The sequence below is a fragment of the Dermacentor andersoni genome, chromosome 8 (assembly GCF_023375885.2).
Source record: "Dermacentor andersoni chromosome 8, qqDerAnde1_hic_scaffold, whole genome shotgun sequence".
Lineage (NCBI taxonomy): Eukaryota > Metazoa > Arthropoda > Arachnida > Ixodida > Ixodidae > Dermacentor > Dermacentor andersoni.
The window spans coordinates 99,419,013-99,443,471 of NC_092821.1; the positions used below are offsets into that span (position 1 = coordinate 99,419,013).

At 48.7% G+C, this 24,459-nt stretch overlaps 1 protein-coding gene across 1 annotated transcript in view; it reads right to left on the bottom strand.

Annotated features, from left to right (window-relative positions):
- Nucleotides 1-1,195: 1,195 nt before the first annotated feature.
- The window catches only part of LOC126529301 (uncharacterized), a 220,187-nt gene continuing 196,923 nt past the window's right edge, over nucleotides 1,196-24,459 (bottom strand). The window contains exons 5-6 of the mRNA XM_050176903.3: nucleotides 6,849-7,158; nucleotides 1,196-5,954 (exon numbers count right to left, since the gene is read on the bottom strand). Coding sequence (XP_050032860.1) covers nucleotides 4,131-5,954; nucleotides 6,849-7,127 — 2,103 coding nt within the window. The 5' untranslated portion in view covers nucleotides 7,128-7,158 and the 3' untranslated portion in view covers nucleotides 1,196-4,130. The remainder of the gene's footprint in view (nucleotides 5,955-6,848; nucleotides 7,159-24,459) is intronic.

Consider the following 24,459-nt stretch of genomic DNA (forward strand, 5'->3'; position numbering starts at 1 on the left):
AGGGAAAGGCAACCATGCCAAAGCAAAACTGGCGGTTGCCTACAGGGTCGTAAGTACAGAATTTCATTCTTGATGACAATGATGAGCTTTACACATATTTGTCTAAACATCCGAATTTTGGCTTTGAACCCAATCCTGATTTCTTAACTTAATCTAATCGCATCAATTTTGTATCGCTATGGTAAGTCTTATTTAGCGTCTGATTTCTAGAAGCTTATTAAGTTTTCAACGTAGCAAATAAAGCAGCGTAAGGGTCGAAAAATATTCGCCTACGTTGAGCGTTCCTAACTGAATGCCATATATATTTAGCGCAACACACACTCGAAAAGTGCCCAGGCGTATTTATGCCCTGTACATTACGATCTAAAGATAGCTAATTGCGATACAAAGCACTCAGCTGTTAAAAAAAGGAATGCGTGTCAGCACCCAACCGTCCTAGCCAAACCAGATTAAAGTAAGCGTCACTGTGCTTTTTAAACGAAGCAGTTCCATATCGTGGAAGAATTGACGTGCTGGTGCGATTCCCACGGCTGTTTAACGATTTCAGTGCCAAATTTCCTGCTAGTGATCGTTGTACAAAACTCTGCGCCACTCGCGAGTCCGCCGTCATTTACCTTTGGCGTGTGTTAAGTGACAATGACGCGCAATGTCTCACTACTACAAGCGTCGAACTAGCGACCCGCAGAAGCGTTGCATTCAAGGCGCGTGCAGCCAAGGTCCACGATAAGCAGCGGTTCGTTACCGATTACGGTCGGTCTTGATCAAGCACGATCCCGTTCATGCGTCGCTGCCCATGCAGGTATAATTGCGAGTAGAACTCTCCATTGCTAGGTCCTCCGCTAAAGGGCACAGTACAATCATCGGTGAACCCCCTCACCACCCTACCTGCTTTAACTCTAAAGAATATTTGATATTGACTCGTCAACGTTGGAACGTGGCTTCAGAAGCTAAACAGAGCAGAAAACGAAAGCCGACTGAAAGGAAACAAACAAACAAAACACACACACACACACACCACGCAGTGCTGTGTCACTAGCCGTCCAAAGTGCCCACTTTGCCAACTTGCCCAATGCCCAACCTCAAGCCATCAACCAACTAAGCGAGCGCTCGCGCGCATCTGTGGAACACGAACACTGTAGCCGTCGGTTAACTGCTGCCGAAAGCGCAGCGCTCCGCAGTCGGAAGGACCCAGAACCCAAGGAAACAGACATTTATTCGTTGCGGACACCTAACGCTAACGAGAAAGCCAGGCCAGATGTAGTCTGACCCCCACCAAGAAAAATGCAGCGGCTTGCTAGATTACACGGGCCAGAAAAAACCGGAGCGTCTGTAGAGGTCGGAGAGGCATGTGACGTCTCTACCGGGACGTTTTAGTGTCTTCGCGAGGCATTGTGGTCAACGAGGTTCAGAGTGGGTTGTCGTAAAAACAATATTTTACACACGCTAAGCTTGAACACGTCGAGGATTTGTCAAAGGCGGTAGCTTGTGCTTTGAGCAGAAACGGGAGACCCTGATGATGACTAGTAACTGCGGTTTCAAGGCATTGCGGGCACCTAAAACACTGTGCCGAAGAACAAACAGTTTCACTCTTGGAAAAAAAAAACAGAGAAGGAGCCGTGTGTAGTAACTGCTCTTTCAGAGTTTGTTTGTCTTGTGTTTTGTTTTTTTTACTTCCGGCGTCACTTCTACGATGTGGCACGCCACGGAACGGGAGACAATAATATACGGCTTTTCAATTTAAAGAGAACAGGCCAAAACACTTTCTGCAAAACGGAATCAAAGAAGATTTGCTTGATAACTGATGACCGGATCGTGAAATGAACTCGCTGGAGAAAAGTCACGTGGCAGCATTATCTTGACGCCCATGCTGCCTCCCAAGTGCACACATTATATGTCGTGGGCAAATGAATGCACGTCAAAGTGACGTAGTCGCGACACACGGCTCGCGAACGGAAACAGTAATATGCAAGCTTAGCACGCAGAACAAAGCAGGCCTACGAAAAATAAAGTGGGCCTGCCAAGCAAAGCAAGAACTCAAGAGGTTTCCAACAAATTCACACATTCCAAGAGGCGTGGAAAACGGGCAACGAATGTCGCCATGCGTCGGTTTCTCCACACAAATTGATTTAAATTATGGGTTTCACACCTACAAGATAGATACTCAGGAAAGGAAAACGCCGTTCCAACTGCTGATGCCTGTCAGCATTGTAGGTTAACGGACAAGACACCGTGAAGCAGAGACAACAAAGTTGACAATGTTCGGGATCGCCAGCGATCCACAAGCCGAAAGACAATGTCGCTTGTTGAAACACTGCGCACACGGACACACAAACACGCGATGCGATTCACTTCACTGCACTACACTGCGATCTTGCAGAACAAAGACCAAAAAGAAATTAAAAGTTAGTTGCCCCGGAGTGACATGAGACGATTCACCCAAAACAACACTTGGGAAAATGTTCATCGAAGCAGTCAGTATTGAAGTCTCCTCGCAAACGTACAAAAACACACCCGCACACACACGTTTCACGTATCACTGCCTTCTGCAGTGCTCGTAGTCGGCACACTTATGGGCACATTGGTCACACAGTGAGCAAGCTCCGGATCTTCTTCAAGAAGCAGTCCCATCGTGGATCCATCAGTGATTATGTTTCGAGCACGTTGAATTGAATTGATGCATGTGGCCAGAGCCTAGCGCGGTGTTCCTCTACGCTATCACGCCAAAGCTAACAGGTCTGCACAATAAAATGAACAAAGTGGTCTACCTTCGAAACGCAAGAAATTCGTCGGTGTAGAGCACGGCCGTCGGGGTAGAACACGGTCGTCGAGCGAGTTTTTCTATCCTTATGCTTCCTGTTAGACGCGCCAGGTACCGTGCGTGTTAAATTAGCTATAAGCGCTTAGCTCAAACTGACAAACGCCCTGATATAATAACCTGCAGAACATTACAGGTGTTTCCATGAAGCTACCATCGTATTGATCAGAAATCTTTTCTAAGCCTTACCTTAGAACCGCTTGTCACAAATGAATGAACTGTCCATGCTTTTGCCAAACGTAATCTAGTAATTAGTAATCTAGTAGCGTGCGTTAGCACCGTCTCTAATTAATTCAACAACGCATCGTTATAACTGTCTGTAGGAAGAGGCGCGAAAGCGAGAAACTGAATTTTGAGATTCCGCGCCATCCAAAATTACGTTCAGGTTTGCCACGATAGAAGTAGATCAGAAGTATCTTTTCTTCCAAAAATTTATGCCGCAAGGATCTCGTACTGAGTTTTGTTCTCTTGGGCAATACTGCAACATTTCAACTGTAGAAAAACCTCTTCCTCAGAAAGCTTTCGACTACTTAACTGCCCGGCCAAGTGAAGCTACTCTTCGAAAATAACTGCGCACGAGGACAGTAAATTCTAGAATCCCCTACGGCACGAATCCTTGAGTTACCTACCACACGAGAGGCAGGAAAACGCAGACACTGCGCTTGCGCCAAGCGCAACTGCAAGCAAGCCGAGCTCAACGCAGAATTACATTCAGTTAGCTCTGTTTCCTGAAGTGACTCACAGGTGTAACACCCTTTTCTGGCAGCTTTGTACGGAAATGCCACGTCTCGATTATAGAAATCTGTCACTCGTCTTCGCACCGCACTGTACCTGCTTTGACGAAACAAACCATGAGTTAGCGGCAATTTCACACCACTCATTCAGATGGAACATGACTCGCCAAACAATTGATGAGGCACCCGTCAATATTCACTCATTATTTGTGAATAATCAAACTACTATAGATATGGCAAGTGCAAACTCTAATAACGCCTCGATAGAGTCTTAAGCCCTTCATACGTCAATTCTTGACAATGAGCGACGACGCAACAGCTTCACGCGTTGCGAGCGGGCGATGATCGGTTAGGTATCACACATGCTGTCAGTATTGCGCCGCTGGCACCGAGAGGCTCAACAAAACACACTGCCAAACAAACACAAGAAATGTGTCAGTACTGTAGAACACTAATCACGTGGACATAAAAAAATGAACAAGCAGGATCTTTGTCTCTACATTCTCTATGGTCTAGGTTCTCCAGGAGAAGCGCCCTCTTCCTCGCAACCAGCATTCGAAAGTAATCGAGGTCGACGTCGGCTATTCATTTTGGATGCAATAGCAGTACTTCCTCAGCGTCTGGTGCTCGATGCAAGACGACTGACGGCCGTACTTATTGATGCGGCTAACGTCGTCGAAGACGACGGGCCGCTGGTCTTCCCGCACGAGGAGCAGGCCCTCCAACATGGCGTCGCTGGGGCGCACCACTACGGTCACGCGCAACCTTCGCACGCCCACAGAATGACGGCTGACGTCGGTGGATGCGCGGCCCGCCACGTTGGTCGGGTACGAAGAGCTCGAGGACAGTGACGAGGACGACGAGCTTCGGACGCTGCTGAACACCTCTCGCGCGTCCTGAATCCTGCGAATAGTGAGGTGCGCGCACCGGGACGAAATGTTCCCCAGGCCCGCTTCGAGCAGGCTGTTGACCTTGTCGACGAGCGCCAGCGCCGCCTTCTCGACGATCTTGCTGGTCAGCTCCACCGGCTCCTCGGCGTCGCACGAGCAGTACTGCTCCGGAACCCGGGCCAGGTCGCACGTTCGGCCAAGAGGGATCTCGCGAAACAGGCTGACGCCGAAGTCGGATTTGGGTTTGTCGGCGAAACGCCCGTCGCGGCCCAGAAACAGGATGTCCCTGAAGGTCTCGTAGGTGTCGTAAGGAGTCGTTAGTCGACCGGCGTTCGACTGCAGCGCACCGAGCAGAGATTTCGCCGTTGCGGACTCGGCGAGCGAATTGTCCGCCAAAACGGAGTCCCTGGCGGGACTGCCGTGGCTAGTCGGCAAAGCCTGCTTGAGCAGTGACCACCTGGAAGGCGGTCTGACGGCGAAGAAAGGCAGCCGTTCCTCGAGCCTGCCCACAAAGGTCTCGCGGATCGAGTCGAACCTGTGCCCGTGGTCGGAGAGGAAGAAGAGGAACGTGTTGTCAAGATGGCCGCGATCCCGTAGCTCCGTAAGAAACTGCACGATGTCTTCGTCGGCCGCGGCTACCTGCTGCATGTACTCGTGGCTTATCTCGACGAGGAACGAGAAGGCGAAGTAGGGCTGCGAGCCGTTGTTGGCTTCGATGAACCGCCGGACGTAGTCAATCTGGAGCTTGTGCTTGGGAACGTTGCCGTAGCACAGGTTCGAGCTGCTCCTCATCAGGAACGAGCTCTCCATGGCGAGGCAGTAGGGACGAAAATAAAAATCGGTCGGCGGATCCCTGAAACCGCGCGCAAGGTAGTTGAAGACTCCATACTCGGGAAAATCTTCGGCGAAGAGCGTCAGGTATCCGTCGCGTTTGAAGTCGTCCCAGATAAACTGGACGTCGTCGAAGGTTTCGCCCTTTGGGCCCGGATGCTTCAGCTGCGTGTAGGCCTCCATGCCGGTAAGCAGCGCGACCAGGTTGGGAAAGGTGTTGTCACCGACCTTGTTCATTCCCCGAAAGACGACCGAGCCCAGAACATCGGTGAGGAACGTGTATGTCTTTGGCAGTAGTCGCATCATCGACAGCCTCGAGATCGAGTCGAGACCAAACACTAGGACACTCGGACGATCCTGCGTGTCGGACGGGAGTGGCGGCGATGCTTGTTTCCCACCATGGGTGTCCCGCAGGTTCTCCGTCTTTGGAATGCGCAGCACTGCGTGGACGTTGGAGTAGATGGGTATCTCGAAGTAGTTCCGGCACGAAACGTAAACCACGTCGTGCGCGAGAGGCGTGCCGTCGCGAGTGAACGGCACGGAGCCTCCGTATTTGATTCGGTCGTCTCCGGCCCGTTCAGCGGGGGTGTACGAGCAGCGCAGGGAACTGAGCTTGTACCCGGAGCTGTAGTTGAAACGCAGGTTTCCTCGCACGTCCACGAACGTCAGCCAAGGTTGCCGCACCTGGGCGTGAAAAACCAAACTAGCCTTAAAAAAAAACTTCCGTAATATAATGCCGGAAATTGGCAAACACTGTGAACCTTCAGCATCTCTGCTACGGGTAGGTCGTAAGCAAGTATTCGCAGGGCACAAACTGAGACACATTGCACACTGTAGAAGGGACATAAGAAAAAGCTTATCTTGCTTCATTTTAGACTTAAGTGCACGTTAAAGAACTGCATGTGGTCTATTTACGGAGTCCCCCACTACGCCGTGCCTCATATTCGGATAGTGGTATGGCACGTAAAATCCAATAATTCAACTTTCTATTAATTCTTGCTTCAGTTTTATGTGCACCCAAGAAGGTGCACTTACTGGGTGCGGCAGTTGTCAATTAAGGCCTTTAGGCACCACACGGCGGCATTTATCTTGCTAAGTAATCATGATGATGATTAATAACACGGCCCAACACTTCTTAAGAAATTATTGAGATTTCAGATATAATGAAAGGAGATTACGACCTTGCAAGAAAAATTTTAAAGCGAATAGATTTCTTTGGTTATTTCGGCCGTTCTCGCGGTTGGTGGTCGGTGGTCGAACTCGACAAGAAAAACGCTGGTTCGCTCGCGCTATTCTCTTACATTGACAATCATCGTCGATGAATATATGTATGAGAGAGAGCATAAGCTACTTAGATACGGAAGAGAGTAACTAAAACGAGACCAGATCCCCACGCTAATCCTCAAGTGAGCCCAATCGCAGATGACTCGGCAAACATTCCATCAGGTCATTTCCGTCACCTGCACATATATGCCGTCCCCATGCCCACGTGTCGTCTCCGTTCAACAGGTCTCGCGGTATCCGCATGAAGCGCAGCCTCGTACGTGCCAACCGTCACTCGACGCGGCTGATACTCGCCTTGCAATGTATGGGCACGGTGCGCTTGAGGTGCGGCCACACGCTGGGGTGGAGCGGGTGCACCACGGGCAGCGAGCACAGCTGGCGGGCGTCGCGGGGCTCCCGCAGGGCCGGGTCGTACGTCCAGAACGGGTGGCGGGTCAGCTCCGCGGGCGGCGCCGAGCCCGCGGACGAGTAGTCTCCGCCGGAGGGCCACGGCGGAGCGCCCAGCAGCGCGAGCGTCGCCACCGCGGCCAGCAGGAGCCAGCCGAGCAACTGGAGGTTCCGGCGGCGCCGCATCACCGGCAGGCTTGCGCCGGCAACTCTCGACCTGCGACGTCCGGAACAGTAAGACCATATGGTAAGACACTCAGCCACACGCCTATTCTTAGATGACCGCGAGCCCCCCACCGAGAGAGAGAAAGAGAGAGAAAGGCAAAGGAAAGACAGGCAGGTTAACCACGGCAGGTTAACCACCTATGCCGTGACCACTCGCACCAGTTCGAACTTCCGTTGAGGCAGACGGGTCGAAATGGGCCAGAATTGGAGGCGTGATAAGGAGAGTAGTGAGCTGCGAAAAGGATGCGGCATGGTTAGGTCCCCAAGAAAATAGGGAGTCTTTCTTCAAGAGGTCGGTAAAGGGACGGGCGATGGTCGCAAAATCCATCACAAAGCGTCGGAAATAAGAGCACAGCCCTACGAAACTACGAACTTCCTTGGTAGACTTCGGAACAGGAAAGTTCGTAACGGCGCGAATTTTGTCCGGATCGGGTCGCACGTCTCAGGCGTCCACGAGGTGTCCAAGGACGGTGATTTGGCGGCGAGCGAAGTGACATTTTGACGAGTTCAACTGGAGACCGGTGCGGCGGAAGACGTCAAGAATCGCTGAAAGAAGGTCTAGATGCGTGTCAAATGTGGGTGAATAAACGATGACGTCGTCCAGATAGCACAAACAAGTGGACCACTTGAACCCCTGAAGCAAAGAGTCCATCATTCGTTCGAAGGTGGCAGGCGCGTTAGAGAGACCGAAAGGCATCACCTTGAACTGATAAAGGCCGTCAGGGGTAATAAATGCAGTCTTCTCTCGGTCCATGTCGTCGACGGATATCTGCCAGTAGCCGGACCGTAAGTCGATAGAAGAAAAATAGGTGGCGCCGTACAGGCAGTCTAGAGCGCCATCAATACGTGGGAGAGGGTACACGTCCTTTTTTGTGATTTTGTTCAGGCGGCGATAATCTACACAAAAACGCCACGTGCCATCCGTCTTTTTGACAAGTACGACGGGAGAAGCCCTGGGACTACAAGAAGGCTCGATAATGTCCTTTGCAAGCATCTTTTTGACTTCCTGTTGGATGACAGCTCGTTCGGACGCAGAAACACGATATGGACGTCGGTGAATAGGGTTCGCATCGCCAGTGTTTATGCGATGGGTCACGACGGACGTTTGACCTAAGGGTCGATTGTCAGAGTCAAAAATGTCGCGCTAGCCTTCAAGAACGCGGCAAAGAGCTTCAGTTTGAACAGGTGTAAGCTCAGAGCAAACCATCTTCCCAATGTCGACGTCAGTACCGTGCGATGCCGTCACAGTATGGGCTGAGCTGTGACGATCCTCCACTGTGAATAGCTCGATCTCATCATCCTGCAAAGCGCTAATTATAGCCAATGAAATCCCCTGAGGCAGAACTTGCGCGGTTAGCGCGAAATTGACAAGGGGAAGGCAGGTGCGGTTGCCAGTAATTGTCAGCACAGTGTGTGGCACGGTAACACCATGTGTAAGTATAACTGCAGGAATTGGTGCGACCACGTAATTACCGTCAGGTACAGCTGGTGAGGACAACAAGTCGACGTGTGTCACAGATTGAGGCGGTAGGCGAATAAAATCCATGCAGCTCAAACGGCTTGGAGGCGGATCCACATGGTTGGCAAGAAGAGGCAAGTCAAGGTGAAGTGAGCCGGCCGAACAGTCAATGAGGGCAGAACGATTGGCAAGGAAATACAGACCGAGAATAAGTTCGTGAGGGCAATGCTCGATGACGGTGAGGAGAACGACGGTTTGTCTCTCAGCAATGGTGAGGCGGGCAGAGCACATGCCAACAATAGCAACAGTCCCTCCGTCGGCGACTTGTACAGCTCGGTGCGGGGCGGGCGTCAGAACTTTCTTGAGCCGACGGCGAAGAGCAGCACTAATAATGGACACATGCGCCCCGGTGTCAATCAACGCGCACACAGGAACATTGTCGACGAAAACGTCCAAAAGATTCTTGTTCGTGGGTAAAGTGAAGCGAGGATTTCGTGCCAATTTCGTCATTGCAGCTTCACCTCCAGAAGCTGCACTATCTAGTTTTCCGTTCGGGGGTGCGGCGAGTAGGTCGGAGAAGGAGCACGGCGTGACGGGGAGGACGAGATTGACGACGGGAGGGAGAAGGCGCGCGGGAGTAGCGGGGTCGTGTCAAAGGTGTCACAGGGTCAGATGATGGAGCGGGCATAGAAGGGGCGAAGGGAAAGGACGCGCTAGAGGGCCGAGGGTGGTAATCAGGAGAATAGCGCACCGGAGAAGTCCAGCGGCTGCGGCAGTGGCGAGCGACATGTCCTATGCGTCGGCAGTTAAAACAGATCGGCTTGTCGTCCACGGTTCGCCATTCGGAGGGGTTGCGCTGTCCGTAAGAGGAGTAAGAAGGGCGCGGTGGGGACGTGCGTGGAGAAAGAGGTTCCGAGCCTAAGGAACGAATGGATTGCAGGCCGACATTGGACAACTCTTGACGGACGACGGCCTGGAGATCAAGGAGATTGTCAATGGAGAATGATCAGGTGACGGGAATGAAGGGGCGGCCGGTTGTGCCGCTTCGACCTCACGACGAATGATGCGGGTCAAGTTGTCACATCGCGACGGCTGGTGGAAGAGGTCGTCACAGGATGACGTGGCAGCTGTGTAGGGAAGTCGCGCGATGTGCTGAAATACCCGGCGGCTTTTAGCATGCTCAAGACGGCGGCACTCCTTGAGGATCGTGTCGATGCTGGTGACGTTGGTAAACACCAGTAAATTGAAGGCGTCGTCGGCAATGCCTTTGAGGACGTGATTAACCTTATCGTCCTCAGACATGGTCGGGTCAGCCTTGGCACAAAGGGCCAAGACGTCGAGTATGTAGGACACGTAGGACTCGGTCGACGTCTGTACACGTGTGGCAAAGGCGTTCTTGGCATTGACTTGACGACCGAAGGGATTGCCAAAAAGGTCGCGGAGCTTCTCTTTGAAGAGATCCCAGCTCGAGATCTCCTCTTTGTGAGTCTGGAACCATGCAAGCGGAGCTCCGTCGAGGTAGAAAAGAACGTTCGCAAGCATAATAGTCGAATCCCACCTGTGACTGGTGCTGACACGTTCGTATAAGCGGAGCCAGTCGTCAACATCAGGGCTGCCGACTCCGTTGAAAACACCAGGATCCCGAAGGGGGGAGACGGCGACGTAGGTCGGGGCTGCAGGTGGAGACGGTTGCGTAGATGAAGTGCCGCCAGCAGGAGCCGAAGTTGCACTGTCGTCGATGCGACCGCTGCGAAGCTCCATGACGGATACGGGGAACGCCCACCTATACCAAATTAATGTTACGTGTAGCTGATGTACAAGTGTATTTACAATATATTTACACGCAGACCAACGGTGGCAAAGATGGCGACGCTATATCAAGCGGGGCCACGTCGTCTTCTTTCTCCTCAGTGCCGACACACTGTGGCGGCTGTTCCGTAGCAATATCTCCGGTTGGCTACCATGTACTGGGGGAGGGGTAAGGGGATGCGATAGGTGAGAGGTGAGAGCCCCCACACATACCTGAAAGGGTATTCTGTAAGAGTCCACCTAGTGGACTGTCCATTTCGGCCGCTGCTGATTGACTAGGGCCGCTCGTCTCCTCCTCGCTCACACAGCTGCATCGAATCAGCAGCGGCGGAAATGGACAGTCCATTAGGTGGACTTTTACAGAATACCCCCCCCCCCTTTAGTCTGTTGTTAAAGAAGCGTGAACGAGGTTCGCGCAGGCGAGCTGTGAGCTCGATCGCCTGTGTGGAGCTGCCTGGCCTGTGTGGCCATCTAAGCAGTTCCCTTGTAATCTTCCGAAATAAATTGCGTCTCTTCTTCTTTCTTCTAGTACGCCTGGACGTGTGCCTACCGACGAAGACAACGTACGGTTATCCGACCGCTTAGCCTTCGACATCCCTTACAACCCCCGTGCCGTTGCGAGGCGGCGGGGCCGGTGGGGGTGGTGGTGGTGGTCAAGCTAACGCTATCTGATCTGTTACCATTAGTGCACGCGACTTGCCTTAGGAACCGCCACCAGAGCAATGACTGCAAACAATATAATTACGTACGTGGCAAGCGCAAAAGAAACCGTCTTCCCACGAGTGCCCGTATTTTTCAGCGAACGGAAAGTAAAAAAAAAAAACCGTGGAAAGGGCAAGAGCAGAGCCCACCCTCCGGGGAGCACGACGGCGTCTCGCCTGTCGCCGAAAGTCGTCGACTTCGTGACAGACGCTCGAAACCGCAGGGCCTCGGGCGGGCACCGCTGTCGTGACAGGCGCCGAACGACCCCGCTCACCCCTCTAGCTTTCACCTACGCCCTTGGTTTTGGCACTTCCGGGCGCCGCTGAAGATCCGCTGAGGTGACACTTTCGGCGTGCGCCGCGCTTCAAAAGGCCGCTTGTTTCGACTAAGGATGACACGCATACACACCGCACGGGCTCAGGGCCAGTGGTTGTCCGTCAACGAACACGAGGAAAAGATTGGTCTTAAAGGAGTACCGACCCATCGCTGGATATTTCAGATTCTTCACTTTTTCTTGCGTTAAGTGATAGTCATAAACCTCACCACCATAGCTGAGCATTGGCTAACTGCAGCGGGCCTTAGTAACTGAATACACCGATTGCCCTCCTACTGCAAGTTTTGGTCTCGTTTGCCAGGAGGCATCTGTGCCGTGACTGCGTATGGGTTTGTATGATCTATTGCGTTGCTGCTTCTTTGCTGAGCACAGAGCCTACTTCAAATTGTGAAGTGACGTATTGACGACGCCGTAAGAAATCTATGAAATAACGAAAGCAACACAGACCTGAAATGAAGCATTTTGAAGCGAAAATATTTATGTTCTAGCAGTAAAACGAAATTAAAAAATAAAAAGTTATATTTCTTGCAGACATATCCTTTACGACGCTGAGTCCGTAGTAAAGAAATTAGAATGAGGGAAAGAAGCGTGATCCCAGCTGTCTGGAACATGATTTTGGGTGATAAACATCCTTCGTCAAATGATTTATAATGCTGAACATCGGAATTTTTGAATGGGTTCGCTCCGGGCGTCGGCATAATGCGCTCTGCACTGTTGTGAACCCGCACTGCCTAAGCTCGAGAGCACTACAAAAGCGGCAACAGTGTCCTTTGTATCACGGGAAACAGTCGAGAGAGCAGGTTGTGTCCACTCCTCATGGAAAGCACAGCGAAGGCGTGTGACAGCCGGTCAGTAACGGGATCCGGCTGCGTTTTCATAAAGAAGCAAGGGCCCACTGTGTGCTACTAATCCCTGCTGGAAGCTTCCACTCAGTCGGCTTCGCGCGTTAGCGACTAGAGGCAGACAATGGAGATTTCATTCTCGGTTTTGCTTGGGAAACAATTTCACAGGGCAGGACTTGCGACGCAGCCACCCTATACAGCTATAACTTATATAAACTACCGTTGAAGGCCAGGTTAAGGGTACGCGTGATCGTGTTGACAAGCCGAAAAATCTCGATAAAGAATAAGCACGCGTTTTGCCCACTCGCTGCTGCTTATAGTGTACTAGAATAATGTTATTCTAGTACACTATACTGCTGCTGCTGCTGCTGCTGCTGCTGCTGCTGCTGCTGCTGCTGCTGATGATGATGATGATGATGATGATGATGATGATGATGATGATGATGATGACGACGACAAAACGGGGAGGTGACAATTAGCGACCTATCATACTTGAGTTAAGTTTCATGTACGTCTGTAGTAGCCTAGCATTTTGCCTGTCCCAGCGAGTTCACAGTTTGGCGCTCCACGAAACCGACGAGGCTGCGTCACTGGAAGGCTCGCGTTCGACGAGCAGACGACAGCCGGGCTCTCGTAGACTTTTATTCGTCGTCTGGGTGACGGGAGCGGAAGCCTTGTCGTTTTAGAGGTCCTCTTTAATTTGCTAATCTTCTTCATTTTTGTTTGCTCTTTAATTTTGCTCTCTAAGGCCCTCTCTAATTTGCTCTTCTTTTTTTAATTTTTCGACGTCAGGAGCGTACGCATACAGCGAGACGCCATCCTTGTTGTGGACGACGGAAGTACCGCGGTGCATGTGCTTCCACGTTTTTCGGCCCTATTGCGTCGTCGTATTTGAAGTGTCGCTTGGCACTTCACAGCATTTGTCGACACAATCACTAAAAAAGTTCGTTCTGGTGTGAAAAAAGTAAAAGATATTTATTTGTAAACATTTATTGGTGCGCCTTCTTTTTAGTGGGACATACAGCCTGTACAAATTTTTAATTGATTTCACTGAAAATCGGCATGTTTAAGTCTATTTCATCTGAGAGCAAAGCGAACCGCATATTAACTATTTTTGCTGAAATGGCTGAAGTCCGAAGACTACAGTACAGCGAAAATTCAGTTTTTCTGCCCACATTTATAGCTTCCACCGCCATCATGTCCCACTAAATGGCAGATGATACTACAAGGTATCACTGAAAAGCGCAGAAGGTAGGCTGCTTTAATACTATATCGCTAATGTCTATAGAGACATGATTGACTGCACAAAGCATATTACTCCCGCAAAAGATATCTAGAATGCTTGGCGCAGATTGCCGCAGTCAGACCATGACCTTGAGAAGCTTTAGCTTTGGACCAAACTACTATTCTCCCATTAAAGTACATATAAAACTCGGAGACTACCGCTTGACCGATTTGAATATATATATATATTTTTTTTTTGCATCTGAAGTAAAAAGAGACTTTCTACGAACTGAGGGAAGCACAACTTCAATTTATTATATAATACATCTTAGCAAAATTTCTTAATTTCGATACCAATTAAAGAACTCAAACACGAAGTTTACAAAAAGATCTGCCTCTCCATAAATAGATATCGCAGCTCTGTAAGCTGCATTTCTTAGAGAATCCACAGTGGACAAATTTAACATCAGATGAGTTAAGGCCAGTTGCAGGTGAGTTATACACCTTACATAAATTTGTTGCAACGCCTACGAGGATTTTATAAAAAGTTCCACTCCCAAATTAGCCGTATGTTTGAAAACGGCCTACCATTCATCAATTGTATACCCGCTTTGCATGTCTTAATCAGTGCAGTACACTGAATAGTGATATCACTTATTACTCGGTTACATAGTTGAAAACGTGGCACTTGAGTTTTGGAGACAAGCTGTTCTTATGTGACGTCACACGGCTTTGGCGTATCTCGGATCTTCGTATCTTGTAGCCATTTCCAGAAACCAAACAGCCCCTTTGCGCCTCCAGAGCGTCGTAGCGAGTCGCAAGAGGATTTAAAATGTAGGTCTGGAGAAGGAACTAGAAGTACTCTCGTGTGGAAAGGCTTGGGTATGGCAAAAGAAATGAACCAGATACAGTGAACTGCTTGCAAAACCCTGAGTAGATTTTGGGCAGTGGACGTGGAAAGAAACCTACACACAAGAGACAGCGCTGTCTCTGTGTGTCTGTTTCTTTCTACGTCCCCGTGCAGTCACGCTTATACATTGTATCATTGTTAATTTAGTTAGTAAGCGAATATTTACAAGTTCATGCGGCCGACAAAACTACTGTTCTTGTTTCGCAAAGCTGCCTACTAATATGCTATCGAAATTGGTGCTTCGCCTTTCGGGCCAAACTGCGACTTCTTATGCTTACGCTTTACTAAAATAACATTTCATTGCCTTTTTTTTTCTTTTTTCACACATGTACTCTCAGTGGCCAGAAATGAAGGTAAACGAGTCCGGACTTTCACGGTGCGGAACCGTATTTGGTCATTACAGGGCCAAGCTGTTTGGCGGCATTTTGGAAGCTATTCTAATGGCAAAGTACGTTCGGTTATTCAGCGCCCGAACACTGATGCGGAAAAGTACTAAGCGCTTATTGTTTTTCGATCCCCAGAGGAGTTCCGGAAATGCAACTCTCCAAGTATTGAGTACTGTTATACATCATTTACTTACTCGTTTTATTGTTGCCTTACACTATTTTTATCTCTACACACTTCTTTTTCTTTTTTTCGCTTCTTTCCTTATCAGCTTGTGTTGAGCGTCATTAGCACACGCTTAAACCACGGAACTGCGCACTTAAATGACAGCTTGGGTTAGTCATTTGCAACAGGTTATTCTAAACGATCATCCATTTTTTTCAAGCGCCACAGGGCGCTCGGGTTTCGCAATGGTCGCGTCTCCCACCATTGTTGCCGCGACGGACAGTTAGGAGCCCGCAGCTCGCGATGGTCGTAGTTCTTTTTCTTTGTTTTTTTCCTTTGATCCGCTAAACAATCACTCGCAACGTCCACCCTTCCCAACTCGCTACGCATCCGCATCTGCCGTACCCGCTCGTGGAACCAAAAAAACGATTTCCCCTTCGCCGATACCAGCCTGCAGCTCCTTACAGGACGCGTCCCCCGGGAATACCCCCTACACAAATGACAAACTGATAGCGCGCTCTTTGCCGCGGTGGTGTTTCCGGACGCAATTACGTTAAGACCACCGACTGCCTTCTTGCTTTCGTTTCCTTTTTTTGCTTGTTATTCTTTTCTTTCCTTTTTTTTTTTTTGCGAGGTGCATTTTATCTGGGAAGCGTGCATTGCGGACGCACTTAGGCCGCAGCATCCAATATACGCTATTAGAGAGAAAGCACGGGGCAAAATTGAGCTGGGTAATGAACGAAAGGACAAGGGAAAGCTCGCGGTAAGAGTTTCGGACAGGGGGGAGGGGGCTGTGCTTTGGGCTTTAACGATTCTCGGTCGATGTCGGGCGACGATCGGCCACCGAGAGACAAAGCGGCCCAGATCGTTGGGGAGTTCCCGCAACACCGACTCTGTCGGCATTGATTGCGCGCCGTTGCATTAGAGCGCATTACTGTGCCGTCGTCGCACAGCAAATATCGACGAAACCGGTGTAATCGTTTATAGGGGCGCATTAGGGTTCAGGCTTCCAGGCTTAGCGCAAATAGCCCGGACAACGGCTCGCAGCGTGGGGTCCAGCGGGGGGGGAGCACTGGCGACGGTTCGCGACCTCGTGACCGAGAAATAACACGCCGGTCGTGGGGAGAGTCGCCTTGGCCGCGCCCTCTGTTGACCCGAAAGAAGAAAATTATTGGCTTCCCGACTACGACACGTGGTATGTGCAGGTATGGAAGAGTACCCGGGGGGCCGCTGGCGAAATCGGCAGTCTAGTGTGCGTACGTTGGGGCGAGAATTTTAGGAGTTTCATGGGTTAATAGGGCAGTTTAGCCGGGATTGGCATAGCCCCGACCCGCATTATTATTATTATTATTATTATTATTATTATTATTATTATTAGTAGTAGTAGTAGTAGTAGTAGTAGTAGTAGTAGTAGTAGTGGCTCTATTCTTCTTTCTTTGTTTATTAGTTGCGAAAAATGGATGGAAAGTAGACCAATAAAAGGGCCGGCTATATTAAATTAGTAATTCCGACTTCGTTCTGCGTACGAATACTGCATTCTTTGTGTCAAGAATTAAAATTTTTGCTGATTCGTCATAACCTTACTGCGATATTACTATGTCCTTACTTGTACTCCTAAATTATTCTGCTTGTACAGACATGTTTGATGAAAATCAGATGCTAATGTATTGTGCGTACCTCATTGTTGTTTGCTCTTTAACCTTTCTAACTTACGGCTCTATTTCTGACTGCTTACATCTGGTCGTTCCATATAAGCTCCCTAACAGGAGGTCTCATTGACAGTGTGAGTTTGGCACTTCCTTCTGTAATAACGCATGCGTATGTGCCATTTGTTCATCAAAAATCTGATCTATCCCGCAAACTTAAACAATCAACCTCATTATTATATCTAAGAAAAACAAGAAGATATGAAAGGATGTGTAAAAATATTTATTACTTCCAGCTTATACAACACAGCTATGAGAAAACTCACACAACATTATTAAAGATTAACACAGACCGCCAATACAACGTAAAAGATAAAGTAACAATTATTTCCATGTTGTACAGTGTTTGTTAGGACATTCAAGAACTTATCGTGTTCTATGATAGTTTTCTAACACTCCTACGCTTAAAGCTGTAAAAAAAATGTTCTACGTGACAGCGTGCTGCACTTGCCATGACCGAAGTCGTAGCTCAGAAATGTTTATTAATTCTTATCACCTGGTGCGCCACGAAATAGCCGACAAGCGATAGCTATTAAAATTTCATTTCATGCAGTTTTCGTGCCGTCTGTCGCAACTACACTAACGTCTACGGGACGAAGAAAAAAGGATTCACCAGATAAGAAAACTACATTCAACCCCATTCAACAATTGGAATGTACCAGTAGGTTGTAGGCTGTATAGGTGGGTCTTGCAAGAAATGCCGGCAATTGCTCCGCACAAGCCGCCTCCTTTAAGGAAAGTTGGTCAATCAATCAATCAATAAACCACTCAATAAATCAATAAATCATTTATTTCAGTGTCAAAGCCACTTGTCGCCGCTCAGAAGCGTCGCACGAGGCGGGTGAACAAGACGACGCGCACAGCGAGGCGGACAACAGAAAACTTTTAGCGCGTCCGGTAGTGCGGTATAAGCGGGCGGACTACCTGGTGTAAACGTGGCGGCTGGATTGGTGGCGCCACCTGGAGGCTAGGCAGCTCAACTAGGCAAACACAGAGCAATTACTGCAGTAAGCAAATGTACTCTACTTTGCTGCTGGCGTAAATTTTTCGGCAGCTAGCGCCCTAATTATGAAAAAAAGTCGCCTTTTTTGAATGTTTCATTTTTTTTCGGCAGGAACGTTCGTGGAACAAGAAAGCACCGCTATAAATCATTGTGGTTGGACGAAGCGTCACAAGATGTCGCTACCGGCTAGTGTCCGGTAACCCGGTGTTCCGCAATACGTTCTTCCATATACCGGAATAACAGACGCGCTAAAACTCTCTATGAGGTCGTAGCCTGTGATCGAGTCGCGCACGGTGCAGCTTCCTCGACACAACGCCCCAAATTAAATGAACCTGCCAGGCGTTACCATTGATCGGCTAAGCGCACATCAATTTATCGTACTTTGTGTGTCCTCCCTGTTATAAGCTGCGATTAGATTGGCAGCATTCCTAGATGAAATAGACGCTTCAAGAGGAGGTCGTTGCACGTCCCCCGTAAGTGTCCAGTGAACAAGTGGAAATACAGAGCCTACCCATTAGGAGTGAAAGTGACGTCCATGCATGAGACAAACTAAGCACTAAAGTTCCAAAACATTTTACTGTGTGCGGTTATCGCTTTATCATATATTTACGGATTGAGCTGCCACGTACTTCCCGACATTTCTTTAGTGCACCTAGAACCCAAGCAAAATTTGCGCTCTCTATTGCTCATCTCGTACCCCCGAACAATTAATAGTAATCTATCTTGCGCGCTTTCGTTTCCTTGAACGCTTTGGGCGAGGTACATTTAAGTCACGAACAGAAGGCGCGTATTGTTGTGACACAGTGTCGCTGACACAAAAGTAGCACGCGCAGAGCCTTAAAGAATGGAAAGTTATACTCAATACAGATGATGATTAATTGTATGGGAACAAGATAAGCGCCGCATGGTGCAGCATGGTTTCGAGTACATTATATAGCCATGGCCTAGACGCGTGTGACCAGACGCATGTGACCTAGACGCACGCGCATGTGACCACGCCAAGCGGCGCAAATTTTTTTTTTTTCCCTTAGACATTTCGCACCCAGGAATAGAGTATACGCGAGTGAAATTATATTTAGACTGCTGGTGCCTTCCCGCGGTATTACGCACACCTTCCTTAAACTATGTAAGCTTCATTAATTGGCCAAACAGCGGCGCCAATAATATCCTTCTCCCCGTTTCTTTCTTCTTTTGTCATCGTGACTGTCTCACTCGTACAGGCTTGTCAAAAACACCGTTCCAGGAATCCAAACCTGCTGAAGCAAGCCACGCGCACAATACAGGACAAGACGAACAGGGCTCCACTATAGAGCAACGAGTTATATCTCATACAGCAACAGGATTCATTAAGCTTTGCAATGCAGGCACGTCGCACGCCTTTCTTTCTTTTTTCTTTCTTTCTTTTTTTTTTTTTGTAGACCCAGCTCGCAAAGTGCTTTCGTCAAGCCACTATAGTATACGGTTTCGATCCACAGGAGTGGCATGCTATGTCGTTCCTGCCACATATATCAGACTGCCGAAAGACCCTGCCGCATTTTACGACTTTCGTCTTCCCTTCGTCCCTTTTTTTTGTGTTGTTTCATCTCTGCAAGGGAGCGAGCTATATGAGTCCCGAAACGAAGTAGGATGCAGAAGCTCTCGGATAGCGCCAGACTTTCCTCAAATATACTCCACCCACGTGGCAGAGTCTTTCGTTACCGACTAGATAAATAAACAGCAATAGCCTTTTACCCAACCCCTCTGAAGTCGCTTCTTCGATCGCAGACGAGACACGTATGGCTCCTTCCAAGGCGGATATTTGGGCAGCCTTCTGCTGCTGCGGGAATCTAGAGTCTGGTGGCGCCTAGTTGCGTATCGGCTCGGTTTCATATATATATATATATATATATATATATATATATGGTTTTCTGGCGCCAACAGGCTGCGGTCTTCTAACACATATTGGGGCTGTTCGTCGAACAGCCTCGTCTGTGTCATTTTCGTGTGATGCGGTCGTGGTAGGCGGCAAACGCTAATGGTGCGAGCGTCCGGCATAACGACAGACGCCTGTCTCCGAGTCGTACAACTTGGACGGCGAACAGACGAGCCTCCCCCGTACTGCCGCAGACGACGCGCAGACGACGCGAAGGTGCCGAACTCGCTCATAATTTGTTGCGAGCCTCTTTGCTAGGACGGCGTCACACGAAACCTTGTCCCATTTCTTCGCTCTCACTCTCTCCGCCTTTTTGTTTGCACACTGATTCTCTATTAGTGTAACGCGAGGTTAGAGTAAGAACGCGGAAAGGCATCCTTAGAATGAGGGTGAACGCAAGTTGTAAAATTTGGCGAGTTGGTTCAAGTTCATTATGATGATAGCGTAAATTGTACGGCGACACGGAGAAAAAGGACACAAGAAGAAGCGCTGAACTATCAACGGACACGTTACGGTACTCTGCTAGGCAACTCCCCCTCCTTTGTCCTGTGGGGAAATGTACATTGGCATGGTCATTATCATAAGTTACGGAACCTGAACATTAATTTTAATAGCATGCCTCTTTTACACTGCTTGCTGTTGTAAGGACTTCTTTTAAAGAACACATGGTATAATGAGGCACGGGGATCAGATAGCACGTGAAATCATAAAAGTTCCCCACACACAAAAAAATAATACGTACTTTTCACATCGTTGCCTTCTATCCAACAACTCGTATACCTAGCTATAACTGAATGCCAGATCGCCTGCACCATCGCGTAATGCTCGTCGCTTGTTGTAGTCGGGCCTTCGGCGACCGGATGGCGATGCAGGAACGACTTTCTTGTTGTCGCGACTGTACCTCTTGTGTACTGGTTCTGCATGCGCTGCGTGTTATCGATGTTGCCGTCACTCTCTGGGTTGTACGACTCTCCTTTGCAGTGTCCGAGATGCAACGGGATATGCTCGGGCCAGGGCGCCGTGCGAACTATCCCAAGGAGCCGCGGGTGCCTACATTCTTCCCGAAAGAAGTAAGCCGCCACCATAAGAGTAACGGGCAATATTGCGGAAGCGCAACGATGCGACTAGCTGTACAAAAGTAGGTGAAGTTATTCTGAACTTTGCTAGTTTAAGCAGAAGCTAGTTTAAAAGATTATTCTGCAACCCCGCAGAGCGTTTCACCACAGCGTTTATCGGCACTTCCTGTCGCAGGCAGCAAGCTCTCGTGGCGCCTGCGGCAGAAAGGATGTTCCACATCCGCCGCCAAGGTTTGTGAGTGGTGGCGCTGGCTGACACTCCCAGGTTTCTACTAGGAAACATAAATACCCAGGAAAGTGGATGGGGAAGCGGTGCCGCGGTAGTTCAATTGGTACAGCATCGCACGCGTAATGTGAAAGTTGTGGGATCGTTCCCCACCTGCGACAAGTTGTTTTTTCGTCCACTTTCATTTCCAATAATTTATCGTTTCTTTATTTCAATTATCAAACACAAATAATTTCCCCTACGTTGTCCTTGGTGTTTGTTGGCTTCTCATCATATGACTAATAAAAAAAATCGGGCCCATCGGTTCAGCCCCTTTCTTCTCGTTTTTATATATATATCAACACAAAAAAGGGCATTGTGTTGTGAATGCTTTTGTTTGTGATCGTTTAAGACGTGTCTCTCGCGTAAGCTATCTTTTAGCATTCTTTGTATTTTCCACATTTTATGACGTGTTACTCTCTTGTGACATGTCTTTGCCTTGCTCGCGTGACAATTTGTAGGTGGCACCACATCGTGTTGCCAAGATTTCCTTATCCAATATTGCAAAAAACAATGGAGAATGTTCCAGTGTTTTAATACGAGTAATGGCCCGCATTAATTTGTGCTGCACTGTATGTGCCTGTGACAGCCACATCGAACACAAATGAACTTCGTATGGAGCGCGGGCATTGTACGGCTTGAATTAAACCTGTCGATGTCACGCTGTAAATAGAAAGCACGCTTCGTGGCGGCTCTCTCGACTGCACTCTTAAAAGACAACAGCCGTGCTGTTGCTGTGAATAATAATGAGTGGAAGTGGTTTTTGATGCTGCGCTTACTTTTCATGACGTCCAAACAATCAATATCAAACGAAGCAAAATTTACAGGAGCAAGTTGGAACTGGGTCCCCTGGCGCTGTTTTGCTCACGCAAAAGTGTCACGCAAGCGATCAAAATCACCTAAATTGCCCCTCCATGTTTTGGTGCAGGCGATGTGTTGCCTGTAGACTTTACCGAGCGTTACCAAAGCATGTAAATGAGGACGGCTTCTACCATTACGCTAATTAAAGGAGCAGGATCAGAGTTCTTCTGTGGCGCCCTGTAGCACGTATTAAGAAGAAGGAGAAGTATTTATTTCCATATCACAAAACACAGGTAAACAAACACTTGTCGTACCTGTAGCTAAATGCTGTTGAAAGTCCGATGAAGAATACACAGGCATAGCCTAGCATAGCAGCCAGATAACAGTTACAAGCAAGACTAGAGCGAATTCACAAAAAAAAGCAAAGCGAACCAAGTTCGAAGTAAAGTACATCATGATAACAATTAATTGGGTAAAAATGCTATACCGAATAGTAGTTATTGCGATAACAGCTATAGTAGCAGTTGATAAACGAATAAAATACCGCGAGAGAAGAGAGATACAAGCTAATGTGCTCGGCACAGTACATTAAATAGCTCATAGCTTCAGCGACTAACCTTATTTGATAGCATACCACAATTGAAAATTCATTATTACAACATTAGCACGATTCACTATGGTATCTCCAATTGACTACGAAAGCCACAATACTGACTAAAAATATTTTATTATTAGATCAGTGCATTTAAACTCTATTATGGCATCTGGATATTTATTGCGACGTTAACATGGTTACGTAGTATTGCTTGAAAGCACTTCAGAAGTTCGAGGAATTAATTATTTCCGCTGGCAGTTTATTCCAAATTTTTATACCTGTAAGCTCCAGGAGACGTTCTGGATATACATTACCACATGGTAGAAGATTATAATGTCCTGCAGTAACACTTCTGGTTTCGCGTGAATCAGAATAAAATACGCAAATGTTAAATGACTGGATTGCACATCACGATCCTATAAACGCACATTGATACGCTCTGCTCACGCAGTAGATCAAACGGTAATATGGTAATTCTCATGATCGCCAACTACCTCAACAAGCTACTATTTCGTTACCAAGCTATTCGCGAACGCATTCTGAAGTGTAATACAGCCCGGGCGCTACACCTATGTGCTGCGACAAAGGTGCAGCTTCAGAGAGGTCGCCTCGACCAGAGCGAGTGCGACTCATTCGTGTGTGTCAATCAAACCGCAGGCCACTAACTACAGCGATTCAGAAGCTGGCATGTTCTCTTTTATTTTATTTCATTTTTTTTGGGGGGGGGGGGGGGGGGGGTAAGAGAACTCTCGGCTGGGAAGTGTGTCGCCTCCACACGAATGGCATACAAAGTGTTGTCGTGCCTGGTGTTGAGAAGGAGGCGGAAGGGAAGAAGAGGGTGCGGGCTGTGGGAAACCAGTAAACTGCACGTGCTGGACCGCGCCACTTCGTTATAACTAACTAACGAAACGCGTGCCTTGCTAAAAGTACAGAAGGGCGTGGTTGCGAGACCCGCGAAGTGACTGCGCGTAGGTGGCCGTTTAATTAGCGTAACGAGCTGCTTCATTATTTTGCCTTTCATCTTCCTGGCAGTAAACTCGACTGCTCCTAACCTCTCCTATTAAGTAATGAAAGCCCGCGGCATGTTGGTTAAACCACTCTGGTAATGAAGGTTTCGCGAAATTCCAGCTATATAGCGAACAGTCAGGCTTACCCTCGCGAAATAAGTGAGCAACCACGAACTCGTGCGGAGTTTGCGAGAAATGAAAGAACGCAAACGCGCAAGCATATATACACTATATGCTCAAGCATCGAGCACACTTAACAGGGATATCATCGTCACGACAGCGGCTGCTGCAAATGCCGCGTGGCTAGGCGCAGGGGGCCTCATCATCGCAAACGATGTTATGAAACGAGCTATGAAAAAAAAAAAGCAAGCTGCGAAAGACACGGCATGAAAGTGGGAACGATTCGCGAGGATATTCGCCGTGTATACGAAGCGCACGAACTGAACGATCGCCTCGCACCGTACTTGCACAGGCTTCGCGCACTCTCACACTTACTCGCGTTCCGGTCATTTCACGGACAACGGGCGCATTAAAACAGCAGTTTGGTCTAGATTAACATACATTTTGAGGTTACTATAGCAGCAGCAACGAAAAGATATGGCGAGAGCACGCACCGGCACAAGCGATAATACCGTCCACCGGTCACGAACAGATGAGTAGACTACATCATCATCAGCAGCAGCAGCAGCCTGGCTACGCCCACTTCAGGGCAAAGGCCTCTCCCATACTTCTCCAACTACCCCGGTCATGTACTAGGTGTGGCCATGTTGTCCCTGCAAACTTCATAACCTCATCCGCCCACCTAACTTTCTGCCGCCCCCTGCTACGCTTCCCTTCCCTCGGAATCCAGTCCGTAACCCTTAATGGCCACCGGTTATCTTCCCTCCTCATTACACGTCCTGCCCATGCCCCATTTCTTTTTCTTGATTTCAACTAAGATATCATTAACTCGCGTTCGTGTCCTCATCCAATCTGCTCTTTTCTTATCCCTTAACGTTACACTCATCATTCTTCTTTCCATAGCTCGCTGCGTCGTCCTCAATTTAAATAGAAACTTTTCGTAAGCCTCCATGTTTCTGCCCTGTACGTGAGTACTGGT